Raw genomic sequence first — 27,615 nt, forward strand, 5'->3', positions numbered from 1 at the left:
TTAATTTTTATTTATTTATGATAGTCACAGAGAGAGAGAGAGAGAGAGAGAGAGAGGCAGAGACATAGGCAGAGGGAGAAGCAGGCTCCATGCACCGGGAGCCTGATGTGGGATTCGATCCTGGGTCTCCAGGATCGTGCCCTGGGCCAAAGGCAGGCGCCAAACCACTGCGCCACCCAGGGACCCCTATTCTACTATGTTTTAATTTGAAATTCATCTCAATAGGAAGCTCTATCACTTTTTTAGACAAAAGGACATAGGTACACTCCAATATAAATAAAATTGAAAAATGTTTGTGTTTTGTATCATGCCTTTGGGAAGTACAAAGTAAAAGGAAAAGATTCTTACTTTTAAAAAAAATACTAACTTCTATAGCCTTCTGGTCTTTGAGATCTTGACTAAACCCCATATGATACGGATGTCCAAAATAATGATGCACTAAAATTTAATGTGCTACACGTAACTGAATGTCTTCTAAATGACTTTTGTTTTTTTTTTTTTTAATCTAAAAAAAGAACTAAGATAAGCAGATCTAAAGTATTGGTGGTTTTGTCTTTCTTGTTTAAAACTATTACATCAGCAAGAACCATCAATAAGCAGCATGAAGCCAAGCTTCATATAGACCTTTTTTTTTTCATATAGACCTTTGTATACAACTGCTAAGTCAGTACATATTTTCATCTAACTATACATGAATAGGTATAAATTTTACACATTATTTATTACATATCTCTTTTATTTCAACTTCACTTGGCAAGCACTTTAAGCAAAGGGGACAAGCATGGGTTTACAATATTTCTTGATGCTGCCTCCTGATGAACCATTTAGTAGGATCCCTATTAGAGTACTATTGGATGATCAGTAACCAAAGGGATATGGCTATCGCTACATATGGTAGAAAATAAACATTCCTTTAGGTAGGCTGCCCAATAGTTACAAATTGGCACATTGCCCCCAAAGCCCTACAAGTTAGTTATATGCAGGATACTCACATCAGCATAATGGCCTATCATATCACATCGGTCACATCGCTTTCTCCAGGATGATCTTTCAAGACATCTGTGAGTGGAAGACATAGGCAAAGAACAGCCTAAGCAAAAGCGGGCTGGGCAGGCATACTGGAGGTGTCCTCTCTCAGAGCAGAGACAGCAGGGGCGGACTTTCTAGGTTGCAAACAGAAAATCTCTTTAGCAAAATAGTTCGGTGTCAAATAGAAGATTAATTTTTTTCTGTAAAATTCCATAAAAAGTTATTTCTAATTGGAGACTCCAATGAAGGTCAAATCTTGAACATACCATAAAATCAAACAAAATGTCTGAAAGCAGAGCTTTAACACAAGCTATCTATATTCTGTGGTTGCCAAAAAGGCTTATTGTGCATGTACTATCAACTGGTGTCTATTTCTTATGCCTTGTCTTATAGGAACATTAAAAAAGCAGATTGTGTCTGAGAGAGAAAGTGGGATGAGAAGGTTCTGGAAGCTAAGTCATAGGAGGACCAGACACTGAAAGAGGCTGCTTTGCTGGAGGACCAAAGATATGGAGGAACCCTAAGAGCTGTCTTAAACATCTGAAAGACATTCATTTGGAAGAAGCTGTAGGTAAATGGAAGGAATGTTTCTTGATAATTCGTTATGTCTCAGAGAACATCCAAAGATTGATGTATCTGTTTAACATAATTTACAGCAATAAACATTTATAAATACTTAAAATGTTAACTTTCTAACATTTCTACAATGAAAGATTTCTAACAATGAAAATCATCCTGCAGTGAAACAAGCTGTCTTATAAAGTAGAAGGTTGGGAAGTGAGAGGGTCTCAGGAATTGTCTAATTTAATCTCATTTTATAGACAAGAAAACAGAGGCACAAAGAGTAAAATGATTTGCCTAAGGTTGTGCACCTATCAATGGAAAAATCTAAAGTTGATTCCAGGTTTATTGGACTCTAACTTCACTGTTCCCTTTCTGCTACTATTTTAGGCTGTGACCTACCTGAAAATGTAAAGTGAAATTTACATATATATTATGCAAGATTTGAATTCTAAGGTTACAAGGGTTCACCCTTAAGATTTTGATTTTTAACAATGTAGAAAGAAACATTATGTATTTCACATACTTGTGGAAGGGGGCAGTTTTTCGATAAATGGCCACATTTGTCACAATTTCTACAAGTAACATTTTTGTTGGCTGAGTAGTATCGGTGGGTCCATCTTCCAGACGATCTATTATTAACTATCTGAGCCTAAGGGGAAAAAAAATCAATAATTAAAAAGAATACTTCACTCTGTTCATAAGAATTAACAATCATAGCCTGTTCAATCTAGAACCCAGCAACAAGAAACTTTGGTGTTCTTCAAAGACTTCAAAAACTTAAAAGGGGTTGCCATGAAGACAACTCTACTTCTTGTCTGTCTCTCCCCTGCCATTCTCTTAAACTTTCTCCATATGGTTCCATTTCTTTTGTATCTTTTTCTACTTATAGTTCAGGTCCAGTAGGGGCACCGATATGCATGATTTAGACATTCTGGTGGCATTCAGAGCAAAAGATATTGCTGGTTTCTATATCTGAATGTATACCATATTTTTCTGAATGAGAAGCTTGCTTCAATTTTTACTTAGGGGATTTTAAAAATGACTTTTTACTTTTATAGAGTTATAAAACCACATAATAACCAAATCCATTCTTTCTTTTGAACAACCCATGGTTACTACCTATAAATTGGCTTATAATTCCTAAGAGACATGAGATAATTTCCTTCCAATAGAGTACTTTTAAGATCTATCCTGCTTACAGTAACCCAATTCTAGCTCTCCCATATTCTAGGCAAAATCTAGTGTCTTGCAAAAGAATATTAGCAAAACATATCATATGGAATCCCTAAAGGAAAATATGTAAATGCCAACCATGCTTTTATTTTGTTTGGTAGAATTTCATCTTTGAAAAAGCTTTTCATCTTTTACTTGTTATTCAGCTAGATTGACAAGGTAAGCCCCAAGTAGACACAATCTAATTATCTTTTAAAACTTTTTTTTGAAAACCAAGTTGTAAAATTATTCTTTTCTTAACCATCTGTCACAATTAAGGCTAATAATTGACAAAGACAAACACCTGCCACATCCTAAATATAGACTAACCATTTCCTTACACTGAAGAAGCAGTTATTTCCGGTGTTGATTTTTGGTGTACTAGGCAATATAAGCTTACCATGGCAGAGAAGAAATAGAAGGGAAAGGGGACTAAATCATTATAGCAATTAACACACTGACAAAAATCAAAGCTGAACCACACTTCTGAAAAATTCAATTACCACATAGTGAAATCAAACTTTTTCTTACAACATACTTGGACCACTGCTATCTCTAAAAAGTTTATTAAGTTATCATACTGAAGTGAAAGGAAACTTCAAATCAAAAGGAATTATTAATCTATTATTAATAACTTCAAAAAACAATTTTAATTTTACCTCTGCATCTTTGTCACTGATGAACCAACTTACACCATCTTCTCCTACAAAACAAATAAAATGTTACTCAAATCTTGACACCTTTAAAGTACTTATAGATTGATATTCAATTTGTCAGTACTGAAATTGCACCCCAAAGGTATAGTGAGATATGTGAATACCTCAACCTCTTATCTTGGCTCCACTATTACTTGATTGGCTCTGAACAATTATTTAACCTCTCTTTTTTTAAAATTTTTATTTATTTATGATAGGCACACAGTGAGAGAGAGAGAGAGGCAGAGACACAGGCAGAGGGAGAAGCAGGCTCCATGCACCGGGAGCCCGACGTGGGATTCGATCCCGGATCTCCAGGATCGTGCCCTGGGCCAAAGGCAGGTGCTAAACCGCTGCAACACCCAGGGATCCCCTATTTAACCTCTCTTAACCTCAGTTTTCTTACCTATGAAATTCATGGGAATAATATTTGCTTCATCTAACTAAAAAATACTGTGACTCAAATGAGATATGTGAAAGTGCTTTGAAAATCATCAAGCTATAAACAAATATATAAAAAATCAGTTGAAGAAAACAAAAACCCAGTAACAGATGAAGAAATCTTATCTAAACTTCCTTATCTGACTAAAGCACAGCTTTATTAAAGTCAGCTGCACAGCACCCCCCTCCCCTACTGCAACCTAGTGTCTCTAGTCAGGGAAGTGACTGACTTTGGCTTCTAGGACATCCCCAAAACACCAAATTGTATAAGCCCACATCATCAAAATTTCCATCCTTTGAAGCTCTAAATATTTGTGTTTGTTTAAGTTGGTAAACAAACCTTTAATTCTGCCAACTGACTTGGGTTGCTCATTATTGAGCACTCCTGCGCCTTGTCTTTCCTCCTGTTAATCTATCACAGTTAGTTTGCTGGCCCTCACTGTTCAGACCCAAGAAGGCAGAGGAAAGGTTCTTCTTTCCAATATCAGTATTAACTGTGTCTACTAGCTTCCCATTGTTGTTGTTTATTAGAGAGAGAGAGAGAGAGAGAGAGAGCACAGTGCAGGCAGAGGGAGAGGGAGAAGCAGACTCCCCACTGAGCAGGAAGCAGGATGCAGGGCTTGATCCCAGGGCCCTGAGATCATGACCTGAGCTGAAGGCAGACGTTCAACCACCACCCAGGTACCCTGACTAGCTTCCCATTGTAATTGACTTTCACTGTAACATTTTAAAAAACTACACTTTGAATACAATCTCATAATTGGGGCTAGACATTTAGAACTGTATTTTATAACATCAAACACAGTGAAATAAAACACCAAATATCCAGAAACCATTGATTGATCTAAAAACACAACTGTAAAAACCTAAGGGGCTTGGGAGCCCTACATTCCTCTTTATCAGCTGTTTTCTTCTCTTTGCCCTTCCCTTTACAAACTTGCAAATGGCTGCTATTTCTCTGGTCCACTCATGACCAGGGAAGAAGGGACATATGACTAATGCAGAAGCTATGGTATCAACAAAGGACTGAAAGATTTTTTTCTCTCCTTGAAGCAGAGTTAAGATTTCTTCCTTCCTCCTATCTATTCCTCTTCTCTATCTCAAAAACACAAATCGAGCTTGACTCTTGTCTTTGAAAGGAATTTTGAGGAGATATGAAATAATCTACATTCTCCCAGGCATACCAGGAGTAAGTGTCTAGAGACAGATTTTAAAATAAAATAGTTTTACTAAGAAAACCAAAAGGCTGCTTTATAAAAAGACCAATCCATAGGAGAGCAGAGATGCTATGCTGATGATTATGTCCTTTGTAAAATTTGGAGGCTGCATCCATATAGGGAGAGTGGAGAATACATTAAATAGCTGTGCATCATCACCATCCACAACGGCATTCTTTCATTAAAAATATCCAAGGAGCATGTTCTGCTGCAAGTTTCAAAGCTGCCTTTTGTACCTCAATGTCTCCATCTTTAAAATTCAAAATGACCACTAAAAATCACTGAAATTAAAAAACTGCCTAGTTGTCCTTAAAAATAATAAAACTTAAAACCAGTGAAATGCAAAATAGCAACGGTTACCATCCCAATTCCAAATAAATTTACATTCGAAGAACTAAACAGTGAGAAAAGGAAAGGTCCAAAATAGGAAGATCCAACTCCATTTAGATTGTTTAAACATTCCTGTGGAATTCCAGGTCATGTACTAACTCATCAAGCTATAGTATATTCTTACTGTAGAAAATTTATCAACAGGTATACAAGACAAGTTTTAATTATAGATGAAATTAGACTTCTCAGTGGTAAACAGAACAAAGACGTGGAACACATCAGCCAACTCCTGGTGCTATCCATGGTTCCAGTTTTGGTTTGATCCTGGTAATAACAGCTGACTCATGCCGTTTTCTCTTTTATCTATCCTGTTTTTTTCTTAACTTGGAATCCCAAACTAATGGAGGCTTTGTCTAAGGGCAACTCATTAGAACGTCTACGGGTAGCCAATTCTCCACTTTGTTAAATTCCTGGTACAGGGCTTGGTTTCAGTCTTTGTCTTATTTGCTGTGTGGCACTGGGCACGTTACTGACCTTCACTTGGCCTGCATAATACTGGGTTGGATTAAATGGCATCCATGGTACTGTTTAGTTTCTAAGATTCTTCCAATTTTTCATTCATTATTAAAATAAAAAACATTGTCCTCCAGGCCTCTGAAACTGGCACAGGATGTCTTTCCTTTTTTTTTTTTTTTTTTTTTAATTTTTATTTATTTATGATAGTCACAGAGAGAGAGAGAGGCAGAGACACAGGCGGAGGGAGAAGCAGGCTCCATGCACCGGGAGCCCGATGTGGGATTCGATCCCGGGTCTCCAGGATCGCGCCCTGGGCCAAAGGCAGGCGCCAAACCGCTGCGCCACCCAGGGATCCCCAGGATGTCTTTCCTTAAAGACAACTTCCCACAGGGCCCAGAAGCACTCATCTTCCATGTGTTCACCACCCATTGCCATAGAATAAAAAATGCAATTGCCCTAAAGTATAAAATTAGGACTGCCCTAAAGATGCCTAATATTAACTCTTAGCTGCCTTATAGCCCTGTCTTGCTAATATCTGTGATTCTTTTCAGTTCAGAATTGTAATCAAAGCAATAGCTGGCGACTCTTTCTTTGCATCAAATCAACTCAGTGCAACAAACACATACTGAAAGGTTATATAATGAGCGAGATGCTACAGGGTAAACAAAGAGGAATAAGAGCTTATAACTTAGTAAAGGAGACAACAGAAAAAAGAAAGGAGTAAGAGAAGACAAACAAAATTCTACAGTAAATTCAGAAGAAGAATAGACAATGTCTGAATTTAGGGGAAAAGAGGAAAAAAGTCACAGAAGATTGTGCTATACAGCAAACTTTACTGAAATATAATTTACATATTATAAAATATACCCCTGTAAAAAATACAGGATGTATTTTGACAAATGCACACACCTGTGCAACCACCACAACCATCAAATATAGCACATTTCCACCATCCCAAAATGTTACCTTGTGCATATGTGCAGCACAACCAGGCAACCACTGATTTGCTTTGCCTGTTCTAGGACTGCATATAAATAGAATCCTAAACTGTGTACTATTTTATGTTTGGCTTCTTTCATTCTCAATATTTGTGAGATTCATCTATGTCATTGGATAGTAGTAGCACTTTGTTTCCTTCTTATTGCTGAGTACTATTGCAGTGTGTGGATGTAACAATTTGTTTAGCTGTTTATCTCCTGATAATACTTAGGTTGTTTCCAGTTTTGAGGAATTATAAATAAAGCAGGAATAAATATTCTAGTGAAAATCTTTCTTTTTAACTGACAGAAGTTTTCACTTGCCTTGGAAAAATACGTAGGAGTTGAATTATTGGATGTGGTTTAGTATATCTTTACCTTTATATGAAACTGCCTCAAAGTGGCTGTGTCATTTCATATTCCAATCAGCAACGTATGAGAATTCTCGTTTCAAAAATCTCACCAGTACTTGAAACTCTTTTTTAGTCTTCAAATGTGTATATAGTAATGCATTAGGATTTTAATGGGCATTACTCTGATAACTAATGATGCTAAGCATCTTTTTTTTTTTTTTTGCTAAGCATCTTTTCATGTATTTGCCATTCATATGTCTTTAAAAAACTATTTGAATTTTTAGCTTGAATGGATGAATGAGTGAATGAATGAATTAATGAATGAATGTAGGCCCAGCGTGGAGCCCATGTGGGGCCTGAACTCACAGCCCTGAGATCAAGACCTGAGCTGAGATCAAGACTCAGATGCTTAACTGACTAAGCCACCCAGGCACCCCTTAGCTTGTTTTTAAATTGAGTTGTTTTTTATTTGAAGAGAGTGAAGGAGACTGTTTTCCTTTGATTAAATTACAGGAGTCCTTTATACATTCTAGATATAAGTCTTTTGTCAGACATATGTTTGCAAATATTTTTTCCCAGTGTGGCTTGCTTTTTTCATTTATTTTTTAACAGAGTTCTCAGGGATGCTGGGGTGGCTCAGCAGCTGAGCATCTGCCTTTGGCTCAGGGCATGATCCTGGGGTCTTGAGATGAATCCCACATAGGGCTCTGCCTATGTCTCTGCCTCTCTCTGTCTCTCATGAATTTTAAATAAAATTTTAAACAAAACAAAACAAAACAAAACCAGAGTTCTCAGAAAAGCAAAAGTTCTCATAAACTTGGCAATTTTTCCCTTTATGGTTTTCTATGCCCAAAGAAATCTCCCTATGCAAGGTTACAAAAGCAAGCACTTTTTACGTTTTCTTCTAAAATTCTATAGTTTTAGCTTTTGATGTTTAGTTATTGCCCATTTTTCCTCATATGAATATCCTATCCAGTTGTTCCAACATCATTTGTTGAAAAAAATACCCTTTCTTCATTAGATTGCCTTACGAACTTTGTTGAAAATCAATTGACCATATACATGTGGGTCAACTTCTAGAAGTTCTAGTATGTTACATTGAGTTATAGGTCTATACATTATACCATATTACAACTTTACTTTAAAAACTTAAAATCATGTAGAGTAAGCTTTCCAACTTTTTTGTTGTTTTTTGAAGATTGTTTTGGCTATTTTTTGATTTCTATATAAATTTTAACTTGCATTTTGTTTTTTTCTCTTTAAAGCAAGCTCTACAGCTGATATGAGGCTTGAACTCATGCCTGATCGTGAGATCAAGAGTCACAGGTATACTGACTGAGCCAGCCAGGGGCCCTTGATTTCTGTATAAATGATAGAATATAAGTTCCTACCCAAAAAATCTGATGGGATTTTGATTGATATTGTGCTACAACTACAGATCAGCTTGGAAAGATATTTTAACATATCAAGTCTTCTAAAACATGAATATGATGTATGTCTTCATTTACTTTGGTCTTCTTTTTTTCAGCAATGTGTTATGGGTTTCTGTGAACAGGTCTTGCATATATTGTACTAGTTATCCCTGAGTAGTTCATGTTTCTGTTACCAAAAACTTTTTAAAAATAACATTTAAATTAATTTTAAATTATTTGTAAAAACTTCATTGTTCAAGGTCTGATTACAAGTTTATAGAAATACAGTTGACTTTTGTTTATTCCCCTTCATCCTGCAAATTTGCTAAATTCACTTAGTGCTAGAAGCTTTTTGTAGATTCCTCCCAATTTTCTATATACAATATCATTTCACCTGTAAATAAAGACAGTTTTATCACCTCCTTTCTAATCTGCATTGCTTTTTCTTACCTCAATGCATTATAAAGGATTTCCAGGCCTAATACTCAATATTTTAAGTGGTGACAGAAGATAATCTTTGTTTTATTTCAATAAGGTGAAAAATTCAGTCCTTCTGAATTAAGCGAACTGTTTGCTGTAGATTTTTCATAACAGGTTGAGGAAATTCCTTTTTTTTTTTTTTTTACTATTTTCCTGAGTTTTTAATATGAATGCATTTTAAATTTTATCATTTGCCTTTTCTGCATCAACTGAGATGGCCCCATGGTTTTTCCTCTGTCTTTCTGTTAGTATGGTGAATGACAGTGATTCATTTTCAAATAAACCAGTCTCGTATTCTGGGATTAACTCCACTTGGTTAGGATGTATTATGCTTTACAATATACTATATAATTCAATTTGTTAGTATTTTATTAAGAATTTTAACATCTGTGTTCATGAAGGATACTGATTTACACTTTTCTTACAATGTCTTTGTGTGGTTTTGATATTGGGGTAAAACTGGCCTCATAAGAGTTGTGAAGGTTTGGGGAGAGTTTGTGTACAACTGTGTTATTTCTTCCTTAAATATCTGATAAAATTCACCAGTGAAGTCATGTAGGCTGCAGTTTTCTTTGTTGTGGGCCAGGAATTTCACTTGCAAGGAGGCTTTAAAAATAGTAATAGAAATAGTAACTCTACTTCTTTAGTAGGTATGGAGCTATTCACATCTTCTAGGTCTGCATGGGCCAGTTTTGGTAATCTGTGACTTTCAAAGAATTTGTCTATTACTTCTAAGTTGTTGAAATTATCAGCATAAATGTCCATAATAGACTCTTATTCTTTCCCTTTGATTTAGCTAATTTGTACTTAAACTCATCCAGTAAAATTTTTTATCTCGAATACTGTATATTTTAGTTCTAAAAGATCCATTTGGTTCTTTTTTATATCTTCCATTTCTCTTATTATATTTCTTTTTCTTTAAACCTCAGTGTATATTTTTAATAGCTGTTTTAAAGTTCTTTCTGATAATTTCATCATCTCTGTAATTTCTAGGTTTCTTTTATTTGATGGATTTTTCTCCTGGTTATGGGTGACATTGTCCTTTGAATACCTAGTATAAAATTTTTTTTCTTAGATGCTAGTTATTGTAAATGGTATACTGTTGAATGTCTCAAATTTTTTTCTTATTTTCAAGTGTAAGACTCTGTTTTGACAAGCAGTTAAGTAAATTCCATATTAGCTTGATTCTTTTGAGACCTTTAAAGTTTTGTTAGGGTAGGTCCACAGTAGCCTTTACTCTAGAGCTAATTTAGCCTTACTTAACTAAGATGTACCTTCTGGGGTTTCTATTAAATGTTGCAGGTATTCAACACTCTCTTCACTTTGGCTAGTAAGAACTCGGGTTAAGTTCTGGGAGTTGCTCAGCTTATAGACCGTCAGCTTTTGTCCAATTCTAATGGAGCTGGACCTCTCTGTGTACAGATAGGAATACAGCATCCTTAATGTTCATGGGCAACCCTATGTAGATTTCTAGAGTTCTTTCCCTCCACAGTTCCTTCCCTCCAGTACTCTGCCCCACAAAGTACAGCTTCCTTAGCCTCTCCAAACTGTGATCTCTATTTCTCATCTTAGTGAGGCTGCAGTCCTGTGCTTGGGTTCCCTCTTTTGGCACCATGATGCAGATGTCTAGGCAGAAAGCTAGGTTGATTATAGTGTGCATCTTGCTTTTTTCCATATTCTTGTGAATCACTGACTGGTATTACCTGTTGTCTATATTCATCTTTCCCTTTAAACTTCTATGTACATTGATAATAGCTGCTTTAAAGTCCTTTTCTGCTAATTTCATCATTTCTTGTCAAGGGGGCAAGTCTAGTCTAAGTTTACACAATACAGCTGGAAAGAAAAGTCTTATATAGGATTTTATTTTATTTTTTTAAGATTTCATTTATTTATTCATAGAGACACAGAGAGAGAGAGGCAGAGATACAGGCAGAGGGAGAAGCAGGCTCCACGCAGAGAGCCTGACGTGGGACTCGATCCGGGGTCTCCAGGATCACGCCCTGGGCTGCAGGCGGCGCTAAACCACTGTACCACCGGGGCTGCCCTATATAGGATTTTAATAGATGGAGATGAAAGAAGACACCAGTGAAAAAGAAAAAGTACAAGCAACAGAATGGAAGAAGAAAAAGGAAACAGCAAACAACACAGTTTAATTAGAATAGAAGGTGTGCTAATTCCTTTACTAAGAATTTTCATAGACCTTTTGATATATAAGAATACTAAGAATTAAATATTGTTACTTATAAAACACCTTTTACACCTCAAACACACATGAAGACTTAATATTAAATCTATTCTTCCAACTAAGAAAGCTTCCATGTCTTCTGGTTTAACTTGAAATGCCTTTATTTTTTACTGCATGAGCTCTCCACAAGTAACAGCACAGCAGGCCTCTTTGCACTGTAATAGTAATACTGAAGGCAGAGACAGTAAAACAGTATTACAGTGTTCTCTATTAACACTTGGCAAAAACAAGAATACTTTACCTCTTCTGAAATAACCTTCAAAACAAAAATGTAAACCCATAACCTTACACATATTTTACACATTTTCTCCAATTTCTGGAACTATTCTATCAATTACAAACACACATGTACTTTCTTTCTCTATTACTACATGGTAATAAATGTAAACATCCCTCATATTTATATGGTGATTCGGCGTCTATAAATTGTTTTAAATATATATTTTATCCCCAGAACCCTGTATGTTATGATTACACAAATACCCACTTTTTTATGTGTGTACTTTCTACAAGAAATGGCAACTGGTGCTTTTTGTGAAAGGTAGTATTAATGTAGTTAGTTACCCATAAGACTGTGTTCATTTTTCAAGGGATGTAAGAGTTTAGACTAGATTTCTTAGGAAATACAGTTCCTGCTCTGCTTCAGTTACATTAGCCTATATTGTGGTAGGTGGAACCGCTAAAGATCATTCCTTTGCTAAGAGCAGCCAAAGACAATTATAGAGCTGATTCTAACTTTTGGAGTAATTTGACAAAAAATAGGAGTTAATAAAATATATTCCAAAGATCACCAAAGATTATGGAAGGACTCAGCTGAGCACATCTGGTGGTTATTTGCAGTGCAAGAGCCAGGGTCTAAGAAGAATCTTTTCCTGAGCCTATCCGTATAACTCCTTATAAGAAAGCCAGAGATTCCTTACATTTTCTAGATATCCCAATTTCTAACATCTAAAATTATAAATTTCATTAGATTTCAGTGAAAAGATTATGTATAATTTTCTCAGCATACAGTGGGCCTGAATTTAACATTTAGCAAATCAGATATAAAAACTTATTTTCCAGGCAGCCTGGGTAGCTCAGCGGTTTAGTGCCGCCTTCAGCCCAGGGTGTCATCCTGGAGACCCAGGATTGAGTCCCACTGTCGGGCTCCCTACATGGAGCCTGCTTCTCCCTCTGCCTGTGTCTCTGCCTCTCTCTGTGTGTGTCTCTCTCATGAATAAATAAATAAAATCTTAAAAATAAAAACCTTATTTTCCCTACTAATTATTTAAGAGTGTGAATGTGGGGTGGCTGGCTGGCTCAGTCAGTAGAGTGTGGGGCTCTTGATCTCAGGGTCCTGAGTTTAAGCCCCATGCTGGGTGTGGAGCCTACTTAAAAATAAATGTAAATACAACTTTCCTCAATGTGTAAAATGTTTTCACTTAATGTGGTATCGAGTTAATTTTCAACAAATATTTACTAAATATCTCTCATTGTAAAAGACCATGTAGGAGATAGAAAGATGGCTAAGACATGGTGCTTGCCCTTAAGGAACTTACCCCAAACTAGTATGTGCATCTCTTGGTGAAACAATCTAAAAAGCATAACTGTGCTAAGAAAATAACCACAAAAATTTCATTTTTTTTTAACAGAAAGATGAGGGGTGCCTGGGTGGCTCAGTCGGTTAAGCATCTGCCTTCAGCTGGGGTCATGATCCCAGGGTCCTAAGATAGAGCCCTAAGGTGGGCTCCTCACTCAGCAGAGAGTCTACTTCTCCCTCTGCCCCTCCCCATGTGCATTCTCTTTCTCTTAAATAAATAAAATCTTAAAAAATAAGAAAACAGAAAGATGACTAATAAAGTTTTAAAGATAAGAAGTCCACTATTATTTAGGGAGTGGGTTATTTAACTATTTAACAAAAAAATACTGAATTCTAATAATGGGTAATTAACTTAATGATGATTATCACCAAAACGGTCTTCCTTGTAATTTTAGCAACTGTTTTCTCCCCAAAGAATTTGTGAGTCTATAGACCTAGCTCAAAACTGGGGACTAGTTATTATATACCTGTAATTCCTAAGGAACCAAGATTTTGGGCCTTCTCAGTATCCTCTCACTTGCAGGATACAAACAAAACACTGACTTGCATGAGATGGCATTCTTTCAACTATTCTAAAACACAGTGAAAGGGTCAAGAAAAGAAAGAAAAGTGAAGAAGGTTGTGAATAACTCTCCCACCAGATAACCTGAGGTTAAATAACTTGGCAGTTATAGCATTAAAGGCAGATTAATAATACTACATTTCTAAATTTATTACCCACATGATCTTTTTACACACACCTAATACTTTAAACTAAAAGGTCCTACTGTTTGTAAATTAACACTCCCAGGGCTTTCTCCTCTCTGTACTTTTGCCCATTTTATCCACTTGATCTCTAACACTGGCTCCCTCTTTGCTCGATTTCCACTTAACTCATTTCTATGACTACCAGTTCTGAATGTCCTTTAAAGGCTGAGCTCCTCATAGCCAATGCATGTGGGTAATATTCAGTATTTCTCTCTCACTTGCCCTCTGTGTGCATTTACCATTCTCATGGTTGATATAACAAAATAGTTCTTATCCTCTTTGTGGTTTCCTCTTCCTTCACTGGTTACATGGTATGCTCCACTCTTTGCTCTTCTTATCCTGCATGCTTAGTCCCAGCTTATCTCATACATGTCCATGGAGAGAACTCCCAAATCTGTATTTCTAGACCAGATCTTTTCCTGAGTTCCTGACCTACAGGGCATCTAGATTAGACATCCTGCAGGTAACTCAAATTCATAGTCATTAAAAATGAATTTTTCATTTTCTCCCCACTCCTTGCATTTGTCTCTCTTAAAAACAGACAAAAGCTACTTCTCCTCCCTGTATCTTCTGTCAATAACTTGTCTCCTATATTTTCCATACTAAAAAAATCTCAACTCTTCCCTCTCACCTTTCATATAATTACTTACCAAATCCCATAAATTCTCTCTCCATCAAGCTTCAATACCATTACACTGGCCTAGTGATATCTGATTTCTCAGCCAGATTATTTATTTATTTATTTTAAAGATTTTATTTATTTATTCATGAGAGACAGACAGAGAGAGAGAGAGAGAGAGAGAGAGAGAGCGAGAGAGAGAGAGAGAGAGGCAGAGACACAAGGCAGAGGGAGAAGCAGGCTCCATGCAGGGAGCCCGATGTGGGACTTGATCCCAGGACTCCAGGATCATGCCCTGGGCTGAAGGCGGCGCTAAACCGCTGAGCCACCCGGGGCTGCCTTCTCAGCCAGATTATTAAAATAACTTCTAACTATCTCTAACACCACAACTCATTTTCTATTCCACTATTACTAGGTGTTTTTATTTTTTATAACATTAATTTCAGGTTTACAACACAATGATTTGATATCTGTATATACTACAAATGGAGTAATGTTTCTGAAGTAGATACATGAATACGTTCTGCCCTAATTGGTCCCTTGATGCCTACAGGATAAACTTAAAACTCCTTTGTATGCCACACAACGCCTTCCATGATTTGGTCTTTACCTGGTTCTCTGGCTTCATCTTCCTGATCCCAGTGCTCTAGCTAAGCTTAGTAATTTCCTCAATGTGTCCTGTTGTTCTCTGCAACTATGCCTATGCATGTATTCCCTGGACACAAGTTGTCCCCAACTTCACAACATGGAACCAGGACTTGGTCTTCAAGTCCCTAATCATGTGTTACCTCTTCTACTGAAGTCTTCCCTAATAACCCTGCAAAAGCAAAGATGATCATTCTCAATTTTGTAACATCCTAGACTTTAATCATGTCATTTCTATCTTTATATCTTCCAAAGCAGGATTGTTTAGTTATCACAGGTACTCAGGATTACTAAATTACTTACATAACATTTCTTTTTTTGATTTCACTCTGGTAGAAGTATTTTTCTCCCTCCCTAAAAGCACCTTATTTATCTCTTAGGCAATTAAGCACTTCTAAACCTTATGCTAACAGCTATATTAATAAATATTTTACTTCCCTCACTACATCGTAAGTTCTCCTCAGACCTCTATGGACATATCTGTTTTATCCATCTAACCATTTATCAGCATGATATCTTGCATACTTTGAATTATGTTAGAAAAAAAAAGGAAAAAAAGATAAACATTAATATGCACACTTGTGTGAATAAACACTGTTCTGAACTGGGGGTAAATAAGTGATTAATTTCATGGGCTGTCACTGTACATATACAAGTTCAATAAAACAATTCTTAGGACACTTGGCTGGCTCGGTCATGAGTTACAGTCACTTGGCTGTAACTCATGATCTCCGGGTCATGAGTTCAAGCCCCATGTTGGGTAGAGAGATTATAAATAAATAAAAACTTAAAAAAAAAAAAAAAAAAACAATTCTCAGTGGCTAAAAAAACCCAGAAAGACTTGGAATTTCTGTAGTAAGCAATTGTAGGAACTAAAAAATACTTTAAAAATCCCTGCTAATGAATAAAATCACTTGGTAGACACAGGTTCCACATGAAATATAAGTTAACTAAACATGTATAGATAGTCATACATATACCTAGCCAGTGTTTAAGGAATGAAGATCACAAAATTGAAGCTGCCAGATATTTATGTCATATCCTTTCCTGAGTCTAATTCCATTACACCAGATTTCCCCCTGGGATTGTCTCACTTCGGATAAGCAACTGAAGCAACCACAAATGAAGTTACTATTCCCAACTTCATCAGCAGCATCTGTTATTTCAACGGAAACTTTTGAAATACATACAATGCCACATGCAAATCCCCTGAGGGTTGAGCTACTTTATTCACTTGCATTCCTCTCAAACTGCTCTTTATTTCTGTCTCTTATTTATATCTTTCCATTTAACATTGGTCACAAAACCATTTTAAGTCATTAAAATGTTGCGATGTATAACTGGCAATAGTTTAAATAAAACAAATTTATATAGAACAATTTGCAAGTTAGGCATCAAATTGTTCCTCTTATTTTAAATCATATTAAATTTACCAGAAACAATCTATATTTTTAAAGAGTATAAACGATAAATGGGGATTTAGCTCTTCTTTTTTTAGAGTCAGAGGAGGAAGAAGAAAGAGGAAATAAATACAGGTGCTTAGCACAGGGTTATACAGAGCTCTTGCGAAGTTATCTCCACATAAAGGCTTTTCTATTATCTCAGAGAGACACACAGACAGATAGAGCCACATGCAGGGAGTTCTCTCTCATTTCCCAATCCCTTCAAAAGATCTGTCAATGAACTACCTGATTAAGAAGTATTTATTTAGAAATAAAAAAAACCTTGTATTAAACAAAGTGACAAGAAGAGAAAGGGAAAAATTATCAACAGAAACAACACGGGAGGATTATGGGAGCTATATTTTCTTCTTTGGGGTATCTACTATGGGGGCTCAGTGGTTGAGCATCTGCCTTTGGCTCAGGGCATGATCCCGGGGTCCCCACAGGGAGTTAGCTTCTCCCTCTGCCTAAGTCTCTGCCTCTCTCTTTGTGACTCTCATAAATAAATAAATACATAAAATCTTAAAAAAAAAAAAGTATCTACTATGGTGCTTGTTCCCCACTCCCATCACCCCCACAAAAGACAAAAAAGGAAAATAAACCATGGACATTTGAAGTATTTGTAAAATGACAAGCATGTATATAACATGTAAATTCAATCAAGAGGCTACTTTAAAAAAGATACTGTCAGTTTCTAGAGAAGACTTAACAGCTATATAAATTTGGTAAGTGCTATAATAATAATAATCTGGAAACCATGTCTTTCAATCATCCTTCTAATTCTGTTTTACACTTCCTACTCTCCTTCCTAAGTCTATTTTGTTTTCTTTACCTATCATTAACTTTGTGTGTAAGCACATGCATTTTCTTCAGTATCTGATTTTTGATTCACTCCCTCCTTGGTAAAATAAGTCACTCCACAACAATTCATTTTTATTATACTGGGGGTCATATTTTCTTTGAATCTTTCCCCAAATATTAAGGCCAAACATGTCCAGGCTTACATTTATAATTGCCTACAGTATATAACACAGATGATTATAGGTCATCGCAAACATAACACATCCAAAGAAAAGCTCATTTTCACAACCACAATTGAAACTGGCTCAAATACTTTCTTCCTTGTTGTTATTAATGGCTCAAAATGCAGATTTATTTTCATCTTAACCCAATGCTTCATTCTCATTATCCAAACTGGCCAGGTCTTACCATCCTATAGTATCTCCCTATAAAATGTCTTTCTAAGCCAATATTCTGGTTTCCCTCCAGTCATCACTGTTAGTTCCTCACCTCAAATATAGATGTCCCTGTGCTTTCAACTTCATTTGATACGTACCAGCAGCTAGATTTTCTCATTAAAAGGATAATTTCATATTTTATTATTAATTTTTATCAAAGTAATACATGCATATGGTTTTCAAAGATCTAATACTAAAAAAGCATATAAAATAGCAGTTCTCTCCTCCTTATTTTAGCTCACACTTCTCCAGAGGCAAACACTTTCGAGTCTTTAGCTATTTCTTTTGGTATTCATCTGGATATTTCTAAATAATGTTCCTTCTGCTCCTGACAGATTTATCTACTTTTTAAACATATTTTTATTTGAGAGCAAGAGAGAGAGCGAGAGAGAGAGAGCGAGAACACAGGGAGAGGAGCAGAGGAGCAGAGGAAGTGAACCTTAAGCAGACTCCCCACTGAGCCCAAGCAGGGCTCAATCCCAGGACCCTGTGATCATGACCTGTGCCGAAATCAAGAGTAGGATGCTTACCTGACTGAGCCACCCAGGTACCCTTGGATTTATCTATTTTACACATTAGTATCTAAATTCCTAATAAAGTAAAAGACTATTTGCTTTCTTATGACAGTCTATCAGAATTTCTTCTCCCTCCATCCTCTTTCTCAGGTTAAGGTAAAATTCGTCCTATGACCATGTAGTAGTAGTATGTTGTTTCCTTTCTTATACATTGCTTTAATTTTCTTGTATTTAATATCAGCCTACTTGTTTCATTTACTTAGCCTGAAAAGTCTACTTACCATGCTAGTCACTAGCACCTTGTCTCTCTAAAAGGCCAATGTTGTGCTCACTTCGGCAGCACATATACTAAAATTCGAACGATACAGAGAAGATTAGCATGGCCCCTGCGCAAGGATGACACGCAAATTCATGAAGCGTTCCATATTTAAAAATAAAATAAAAGGCCAATGTTTAGTCCTCCTGATATTTCCAGGATTAGGAAAGTGCCTGCTGCATTATAATAGTCATCACCAATCATAAGGGTACAGTGGACTCATTTAATAATTTATCTCACAAATAATTTACAGAGAAATAAAGAGATAGTGAATAAGAGTTTTATTAGAATTCCCAATAATTTAAAAATGGCAAAACAAATTTTTATTTCACATACTATTTTTGAAGCTAAACATACCTGAAATGGGCAACACTGTGAAATATTACCAATTACTCATTGACTATCATCTATGACCTTGAAACACATTCATTTTGTAAATATTAAATCGGATCTCAAATACATCTCTTCTTTGCTCCACAGTTGCAAAACATTTTCACTTTTCCATTTATAAACACAAAATGATCAATCCATTAGTTTTTTTTCCACTTCACCATCATCTATTCCCTTCTAGTCACTTCTGTATAGACATCTGCCTTTAGTGATTGCTTGAAACAAACCATATCAAGAGTATTTTGGTATAAAAATACCATAAAATATGAAAGAATACAGTCACATGTCTTTTTATCAAAGCAGGATGTTACAGATTCTCATCATAAAATATTGTGTGGTAAAGGACTTCCTGCTGAATGACTAACCAGATGAGAATACCCTATTTCCTTTTTTGTATCTAGAAATACATTCATTCATCAATTCTGAAGTTTGACAAAATTCATCTATAATATCATCTGAAAAAATCTTAGTCTGAGACTTTACTTAAAAAAACAAGTCCTTTTCCCATTGCCTGACATCGGTAGGGGTCTTGGGGAGAAGTGTGGGTGGCAGAGAACCAGGTAGTGAACAGCTGAGGAGGAGGATTCCAGGGAGAATTTTGTTATAGGCAGAGGCCATCTTCCACCAGAGTCTAGAATCAAAATGTTGGATTTTTGTCAGTTTTTCATTTATGGAAGGAAAATATAAAAGTTCTTATTTCCATTAAAAAAAAAAAAAAAAACCAAGTCCAGCACATCATTAAAGTCTAGGTACTACCATCTGTCTCTTTACAGTTTTGTTCTGATTGAGCTAATAGTTATGAAATGTTTTCCTCTGTTAATTTTCTTCTACTTGCCATTTTGGGCAGAAAACTTAAAATTTTGAATTCTCAACTTTGTTCAATGAAAGCTAAAAAAGATGGTGTCTCCAGACATCTTTCATAAATTCTTGAAAGATAATGTAATACTTTGGACAACATAGTAAAAAGGATGATGAAGACTTATTCCACTATTATATCATCCTTCTAGGCAATTCCATTATTCTTCTGTTTTCATATTATTTTACCATTCTTTAGCATAGCTGGGATAATTGATGAGTAAGGATAAAACTATTCTTAGGATGATGAAATAATAAAATGTTTTAAACTATGGCAAAAATAAGATCACTAGGATCTTATTTTTATGTATCTTAGATTTATAAAAGGATCCAATGGACCCATATAGTAAATCTGAGGTAGTTCTATTCTATCAAGAAAACTAATTTTCTCTCTGTTCTTTAGAAGACTTCTAAGAAACAAAGTTATGTGACATAAATTATTAGGAATAGTTAGAAATGCGAAAAAAAAAAAAAAACCTAGCAAAAAAACCCCAAAACAAACCCCTTAACTAAAATCAGGTGTAGTAAGCCTGACAGTATACTGAAAGTTAAACTAAGGATGTGATTATCCCTAACTCTTGCTGTTCATTTAATAAATATTTACTGAGCTACTGCCATATTCCACCACTCTAGGTCCTCAGGATATATCAATGAACAAAATAGAGATTACTGTCTTTGTAGAACTTATATTCTAGCAGGGGAAGAGAGACAACAAATAAAACGTAATAAATAAGTAAATGATATATGTTAGCAGTAAAAAGTACTTTGGAAAAAAGAAAAGTAGAGCAGTGTAATGGGAACTGGTAGTGTTGGGTAGAAGTTACAACTTTACATAGAGTGGATAGAGTAGACCTCGCTGATATATATAAGCAAAAACTTAAAGGAGATAAGGAATTAGCCACATGCTTCTAGGGTAAGAGCATCCCAGGCAGTAGCAAGAGCAAAAGCAAAGTCCTTAAGGTAGAAATATTTGCAATGTGTTTGAGAAATAGCAGAGGGGCCAGTGTGGCTACAGAACAGTAAATAAGGGGAAGGTACGGTCAAAGAAGTATGGGATACCATATTATGAAGGGCCTTGTAGGCCTTCTAAGAATTCTTGCTTTTATTCTGAATGAAATGGGTAGTCAATGGAGAGAGATGAAGCAGAGAGCAATTAGGTGGCTACTGCAAGAATTCTGTCAACAAATGATAATACCTCTGACCAGGATGGTAGCAGTGGAGGTACTAAGATAAGAAGTAAAAGAATCCTGACTATATTCTGAAGGTAGAGCCAAAAAGATTTCCTGATAAATTAGATGTGAATATAAGAGAAAAACCAAGTACAAGGATGACTCCCAGGTTTCTGACCTGAGCAACTAAAAGGATAGAGTTAATGCAACTGAAAACTGCAAATGAACACGTTTTAGGGGAAAGAGGAATTCAGTTTCAGACAGATTGGATTTGTGATATCAGACGTCCAAATGATGATGCTGAGGAAGCTATTAGTCTTACCCTAAGAAGACAGATCTGTAGCACCTGGATGGCTCAGTTGGTTAAGCGTCTGCCTTGGGCTCAACTCATGATATCAGGATCCTGGGATAGAAACCCTGCCTCAGGCTCCCTGCTTAGTGCAGAGTCTGCTTCTCCCTCTCCGTCTGCCCCTCTCCCCTGCTCATGCTCTCTCTCAAGTAAATAAATAAAATCTTAAAAAAAAGAAAAAAAGAAAAAAGGAAAACAGATCTGAACTGGAAATATAAACTTGCTAATTGCAGCATGCATATGTTTAGAACAGGCCCGAGTGACAGTACTAAGGGAATGAGAGCATATATGGAAAGAAGAAAGAGGAGCAAGGGCTTTAGGAAGGAGTCAGCAGTGAAGGGGGAAGAAATCTGTTGGGAGGGAGGGTGAACTCTCTGAAAGCCAATTAAAGAAAAAGTATTATTACTTATAGGGAGTACCACTGAGAGGTCAGGGTAAGATAAAGGCTGAGAACTGTCTCTTGGATTTATTAGCAAAGTCCTTGGTGATCCTGACAGGAGAAGCCCAGATGAAGCAGTGAGGCAAAACTCAACTGAATTGAAGATAATTGGAGGAGAGAACCTAGGCAGACAACTGTTGTTTTTTTTTTTCTCAAAGATTTTATTTATTTATTCATGAGAGACACACAGAGAGAGAGGAGACATAGGCAGAGGGAGAAGCAGGCTCCATGCAGGGAGCCCGATGTGGGACTCAATCCCCAGACTCCAGGATCATGCCCTGAGCCAAAGGCAGACACTCAACCGCTGAGCCACCCAGGTGCCCTGGCAGACAACTGTTTGAGTAGTGTGATCACAACAGCAATATTCATTTATAACTTGGAACCCTATTACCTTAAAACTTCTACCTTCTAACATGGCACCAGATGACTCAGTATGTAAGGGAGAATTCGGATATTGCATGGAAAACAAGCCCCACAAGCAAGCTACTCAAGTTTCAATTTAGCTCCAGAAAGACTGGATTTAAAGAATTTGTCTTTAAATCCAATACACAAGTATTTACGAATGTATCTATGATAACTATTACTCAAAGATAAAGATTCCCATAGAACAAGCAAGAAGTTATGGAGCATTAGAAATTACTACATAAAACTCTGAGTTCAAAGGAAAATACACTTTAAAAAACTCATCCTAGTTGACAGTATAGTTTTATACAAATGTTCATCCTGATTTTTGAGGAAATTAATATTAGTGTGCAGTATCTTCAAAGAAAATATATGTAATACATACAGAATGTTTCTTTTTGAATCCCAAAGACCATTCTTGAGGAAGAAAATCAAAACTTTTTTTTACACTTATATCACAGATGAAAAAGATGAGGTTTATGTGAAATTTTTTTTTAAAGAAGTCTCCTGAGGCTTGAATTCATGACCTGGAGATCAAGACCTGAGCTGCTTTAAAAAAAAAAAAAAAAAAAAAAAGACCTGAGCTGATAGCAAGAGTCAAATGCTTAACCAACTGAGCTACCTAGCCTCTCCAAGGTTTATGTAAATTTTGAAATTATTTGTTTAATGTTACAAAGCTGGAAGATTGGAGACTCACTTCCAAATCATGCTCTTAACGAATATGCTATTGTCACCTCTACATTATTTTTTTAAGTCTCTAGTTCGTCAATAATAAAGTTGTTATGGAGGGACGCCTGGGTGGCTCAGCGGTTAAGTGTCTGCCTTCAGCCCACAGTGTGATCCTGGAGACCCAGGTTCGAGTCCCACATCGGGCTTCCTACATGGAGCCTGCTTCTCCCTCTGCCTCTGCCTATGTCTCTGCCTCTCTTTCTGTGTGTCTCTCATGAATAAATAAATAAATAAAATCTTTAAAAAAAAAGTTGTTATGGAAAATCTCTACAATAGTATAATTTTTTATGCAGCACATGGCAACTACTTATGAAACAACTGGTTGAATTTCAAATTGTGCTATTCCGCTTTTAACACAGGATTATTTATATTCTGATATGAATAATGGTAATATCTGAAGAGCAGTATTAGTTTTCTATTTAGAGAATGGTGACTGAGGTTTCATAAAAATAATGTCCCAGCTTAAAAAAAAATTTTTTTTAAAGTCTTTATTTACTTATTCATGAGAGACAGAGAGAGGCAGAGACATAGGCAGATGAAGGAGAAGGAGGCTCCATTGCAAGGAGCCCAATGTAGGACTCGATCCCAGAACTCCAGGATCATGTCCTGAGCCGAAGGCAGACGCTCAACCATTGAGTCACTCAGGTATCCGAATGTCCCAGCTTTCTAACTGTTTAACTTGAGTCTATAATAGGGGTCAAGAATTATTTTCTTTTTATTCTCTAGTGTATCTCTTTAACCTGCATGGTGTCTAGCACATAGTAGGAGCTCAATTAATATTTAACAAATGAGATTCGAAGAATTGTGATTTCCTAAAAAAGATGTCAGTTGGGGGTGCCTGGATGGCTCAGTCAGTCAAACCTCTGACTCTTGGTTTCTGGTCAGGTCATGATCTCAGGGTTGTAAGATCAAGCCCTGTGTCAGCGGGGAGTCTGCCTAAGATTCTCTCCCTCTCCCTTTACTGCTCCTCCCACTCATGTGCACATGCACTCTCTCTCTCAAATAAAATAAATAAAATCTTTTAAAAAAAATGATGTCAGTTGTTTTTGCTAATCTTTAAAAATCAATTACCATTTATCTACCACACTGGTTAGCTCTTACTTCTATTTATGTAAGCATCAACTAATGAGTATTTGATTGATTCGTAGCTTACTTAACTAGCACCATATATATACAATTTTGATTTTTATAAAATAGCATCCAAGAACAATGTAGCCTTTAATAGGTCATATGGCATATCTGATTAGCTCTACTTCCCCAAATCCTGCTCTTAACTTACAATGCTATAACTTATCTGCAGTAGGACCAATATTGAAAAATATGAGAGGAATGAAAAAAGACAAAAACAAACAAGAATGAAAGAGACAAGAAAAAGTCATCAAACAGAACAAGAAAAAGTGAAAGAGAGAAATGATATTTTTCCCTAGCTTTCCTGAGGTAAAATAGACAAATAAGAGAAAAATGATTTTTAAAGTAACATCTCAAAATAAAAGAGAAGCAGTTTATTGTAGAAGTAAACAAGAGATATGAATGGAGACCCAGGTTCTTCCAAAACATACCGAATAATTTTGTACTAACCATTTTCTCTCTCTAGATTTCAATTTCTCATTTGTGAGCATGAATCAAACCCCTCATGATCTTTAAGATAAATTCCTATCCCCTCCTCCCCTCAGGAACCAACTCAAATGGTACCTGCCCCTTCCAAGTCCCTGGACAGAAACTTATCCCTCTGTATTATTTTCTCTGTGAATTCTAGTGTTTCACAAAATCTCTGTAAATTCCTATCTACACTACGGAGAAAGATACACTTAAGAAACTTTGATTAACAAAAGTTTCAAATAAAAAAAGGTTTAAAAAAATTAAATCTGAAATTTGTAAATAGAAATATAAATTAGTAATGTATGTGAAATATTTGTTAGATACGTAAATACTTCATATCCCACCCCCCGACCCCGGAAATACACAATACCCTCCACCTCAGAAAAAGACTAGGACTATTTATAATCTCTATGCAGTATGCACTATTGAGGCCTACTAGGCAGGGTTAAAGCTGGATTTTCAACAAGGCTCACAAGTCCTGAGGTTAAATACACATGAATTAAGGATGTTTAATCCAACTCAAGATACCATCTTTTCATATTTAAAGCAGCTTCTCTTAAACAGGAAAAATACAAAATACATGAGCTGCCCCCTGACAGTAAAGCTCCTGCAGAGGTAACATAAAGGTCCATTTCTTTTTAAGCATTTAAACTCATAATGTGTTTACTCTCATTTCCAATACATATAATAATAGGTTCTGCTAAAACCAGAATACTTCTATGGCGCAAAAAAGCTATAAAAACAAAAAAAAATTTCATAACTTTAAAACTGTAACAAACATCATTTCTTAAATATAATTAGGACCAGCTACATAAAATGAGAGAACGGTATAGGTTTTTTGGGGTGTGTGCATAAACACACATAAATCTGTATATACACAGAGAAATAAAACAGTTAAACAGTTTCTACCTGTTTTTGTGTACTCCCTTTCAGATATTGTTCCCCTAGAGTCTTGGCCTCTGTTGCTGTCTAACTTGAATTCACAAAACTCAATGGCTCGTGGTTTTCAAAGCTTAGGACTACGTTTGCAGAACAAAGTCGCTTTCTCTCTCTCTCTCTTTTTTGGTGGGTACAAGTATGGGGACCACAGGAACAGTTAAATTCATGGCATGGCTGGTCTACCACACAGTCGGGGGAATTCTTTAAATAGAGCCTGTCACTCTCTTGGCCCATCAATGGGATTTCCTTCTCAAACTGCTGATTCGTTCAGGTACACAACAGAGGAAATTTCAGTTAACCTTTGTTTCACCCCAGGGAAAAATCTGTCTGAAAGTATAAAATGAATAGATTAAAAAAAAAAATAAGCAGCTCAGCCACAGGACCATTCTCCCTGTGTTCACTGCAGCTTAAGTTAAACAGTAAAAAGGGACAGTGGAATGTTTCATTCCCAGTGGAAAGTTCAAGCATAATCTATAACCTGGGAATCTAGCAGGTCACAGTTTATTTGATGATAAGCCAATCCAACTGTCCCTTCTGTTTAATAAACCTAAAAATTCCCCTTTTGATAATTTTATTCAAGTCAGGATTATTTTTCTCTTGTATCACCATTACTACTATAATCTGATTGAGGTATCTATAACACAATTGCATTCTCAAATTTATAAACAACAAAAAAAGTATCTCTCAGGAATATTTTCAAATAAAATAATGGGGGCAGGGGAAAAGTAGGGATAGAATAAATCAGCAAGCCTTGTTAAATTCTAGTATTCATTTCAAAATAAAAATTCAGGTGGTGAGGGACAACAGAAAGGAGCCCACCTTTCCATCATAAAGTTATCTGTTTTTAAACAACTGGAATATTTGGAGACACTACAGTTAGATTGAGTCATGTGAAAGCTTGGAATGGGGAGTAAAAATTTGTTTTTCCTTAAAATCAAGCTAATTCACATATATATATTTTTTTGAGCAATAAATACAAATTTTAGGATATGGTAAACATTGGCTACCTAGTCTTTACTCCTCCCAAATAATTTCTGAACCCCATGGAATAGGAAAATCATGTTCTATTCATGCTTTTTATACATATTATATTATAATTTATATATATTAACTGCAAGCGGCTAGGACAGCTTTTACAAATAACACCAAGATGCATTTTGTTTCTGGGACCAGTATCATTTTCAAAAGAAAAAAAATAATTCAAGGTCTTTGTGCTCAAATTTTTTACCAACTTTTCTTGTGTGTGTGGTAAAATATATACAACCTAGTATTTACCACCTTAACCATATTTAAATGTACAATTCAGTGGCATTAAGTACATTCATATTTTGTGCAACCATCACCATCATCCATCTCCAGAACTTTATTTCATTTTGCAAAACTGAAACTCTATATCCATCAAACAATATTTTACCGACTTCTGATACAGAACTTGAAAGTCACTTTCTTGATTTACTGACAAGGTCTCAAAGTCCTGAAAGTGGAGCTGGAGCTGATGTTGAGAGTATCATATTTTATTCTGAAGAGATTGAAACATACTTATCACACAGCTTCCTCAAAGGGCTTAAGACAGAGAAAAAGAGATGCTTGAAAACTGGAAAGTTAGAACTCTGTAACCTTAAGAACCATACACCAAAGTAGGGACAAAGTGCATGTCTTTATTAAAATGCAAGACCTTATGGCACCTGGGTGGCTCAGTTGGTTAAGCAGTTAAGGGCTGCCTTCAGCTTGGGTCATGGTCCTAAGGTCCTGGGATAGAGCCCCATGTTGGGCTTCCTGCTCACGGGGGAGTCTGCTTCTCCCTTTATCTCTCCCCCTGGCTTATGCACTCTCTCTCTCTCTCTCTCTCAAAATAAATAAATAAATAAATAAATAAATAAATAAATAAATAAATAAAATCTTTAAAAAATAAATAAAATGCAAGACCTTAAATGAAGACTATTAAAGAACATTTACCTATATTTGCATATTTTAATAAACAAGAGGGTCATAAATCAGCTTTTAATTGAGACTAATTACAATTGTAATTACATGTAGTAAAAGATGTACTTAAGAGGAAATAGGGATGCCTGGATGGCTCAGCAGTTGAGCATCTGCCTTTGGCTTGGGTCCTGATCCTGGGATCCAGGATCGAGTCCCGCATTGGGCTCCTCATGGGGAGCCTGCTTCTCC

The 27,615-nt window shown here is 36.0% G+C and overlaps 1 protein-coding gene and 1 non-coding gene across 3 annotated transcripts in view; one reads left to right on the forward strand and one right to left on the reverse strand.

Annotated features, from left to right (window-relative positions):
- Positions 1 to 27,615, reverse strand: part of ZCCHC7 (zinc finger CCHC-type containing 7) — a 249,522-nt gene that overhangs the window by 50,078 nt on the left and 171,829 nt on the right. For both annotated transcript variants that reach the window (XM_026013165.2, XM_072727914.1), the window contains exons 3-5: positions 3,465 to 3,508; positions 2,117 to 2,242; positions 993 to 1,163 (exon numbers count right to left, since the gene is read on the reverse strand). In XM_026013165.2, coding sequence (XP_025868950.2) covers positions 993 to 1,163; positions 2,117 to 2,242; positions 3,465 to 3,508 — 341 coding nt within the window. The remainder of the gene's footprint in view (positions 1 to 992; positions 1,164 to 2,116; positions 2,243 to 3,464; positions 3,509 to 27,615) is intronic.
- LOC112930898 (U6 spliceosomal RNA) lies at positions 18,581 to 18,687 on the forward strand. The gene has a single exon (XR_003237231.1). It is a non-coding gene; the product is annotated as a U6 spliceosomal RNA (small nuclear RNA).

The sequence above is a fragment of the Vulpes vulpes genome, chromosome 12 (assembly GCF_048418805.1).
Source record: "Vulpes vulpes isolate BD-2025 chromosome 12, VulVul3, whole genome shotgun sequence".
Classification (NCBI taxonomy): domain Eukaryota; kingdom Metazoa; phylum Chordata; class Mammalia; order Carnivora; family Canidae; genus Vulpes; species Vulpes vulpes.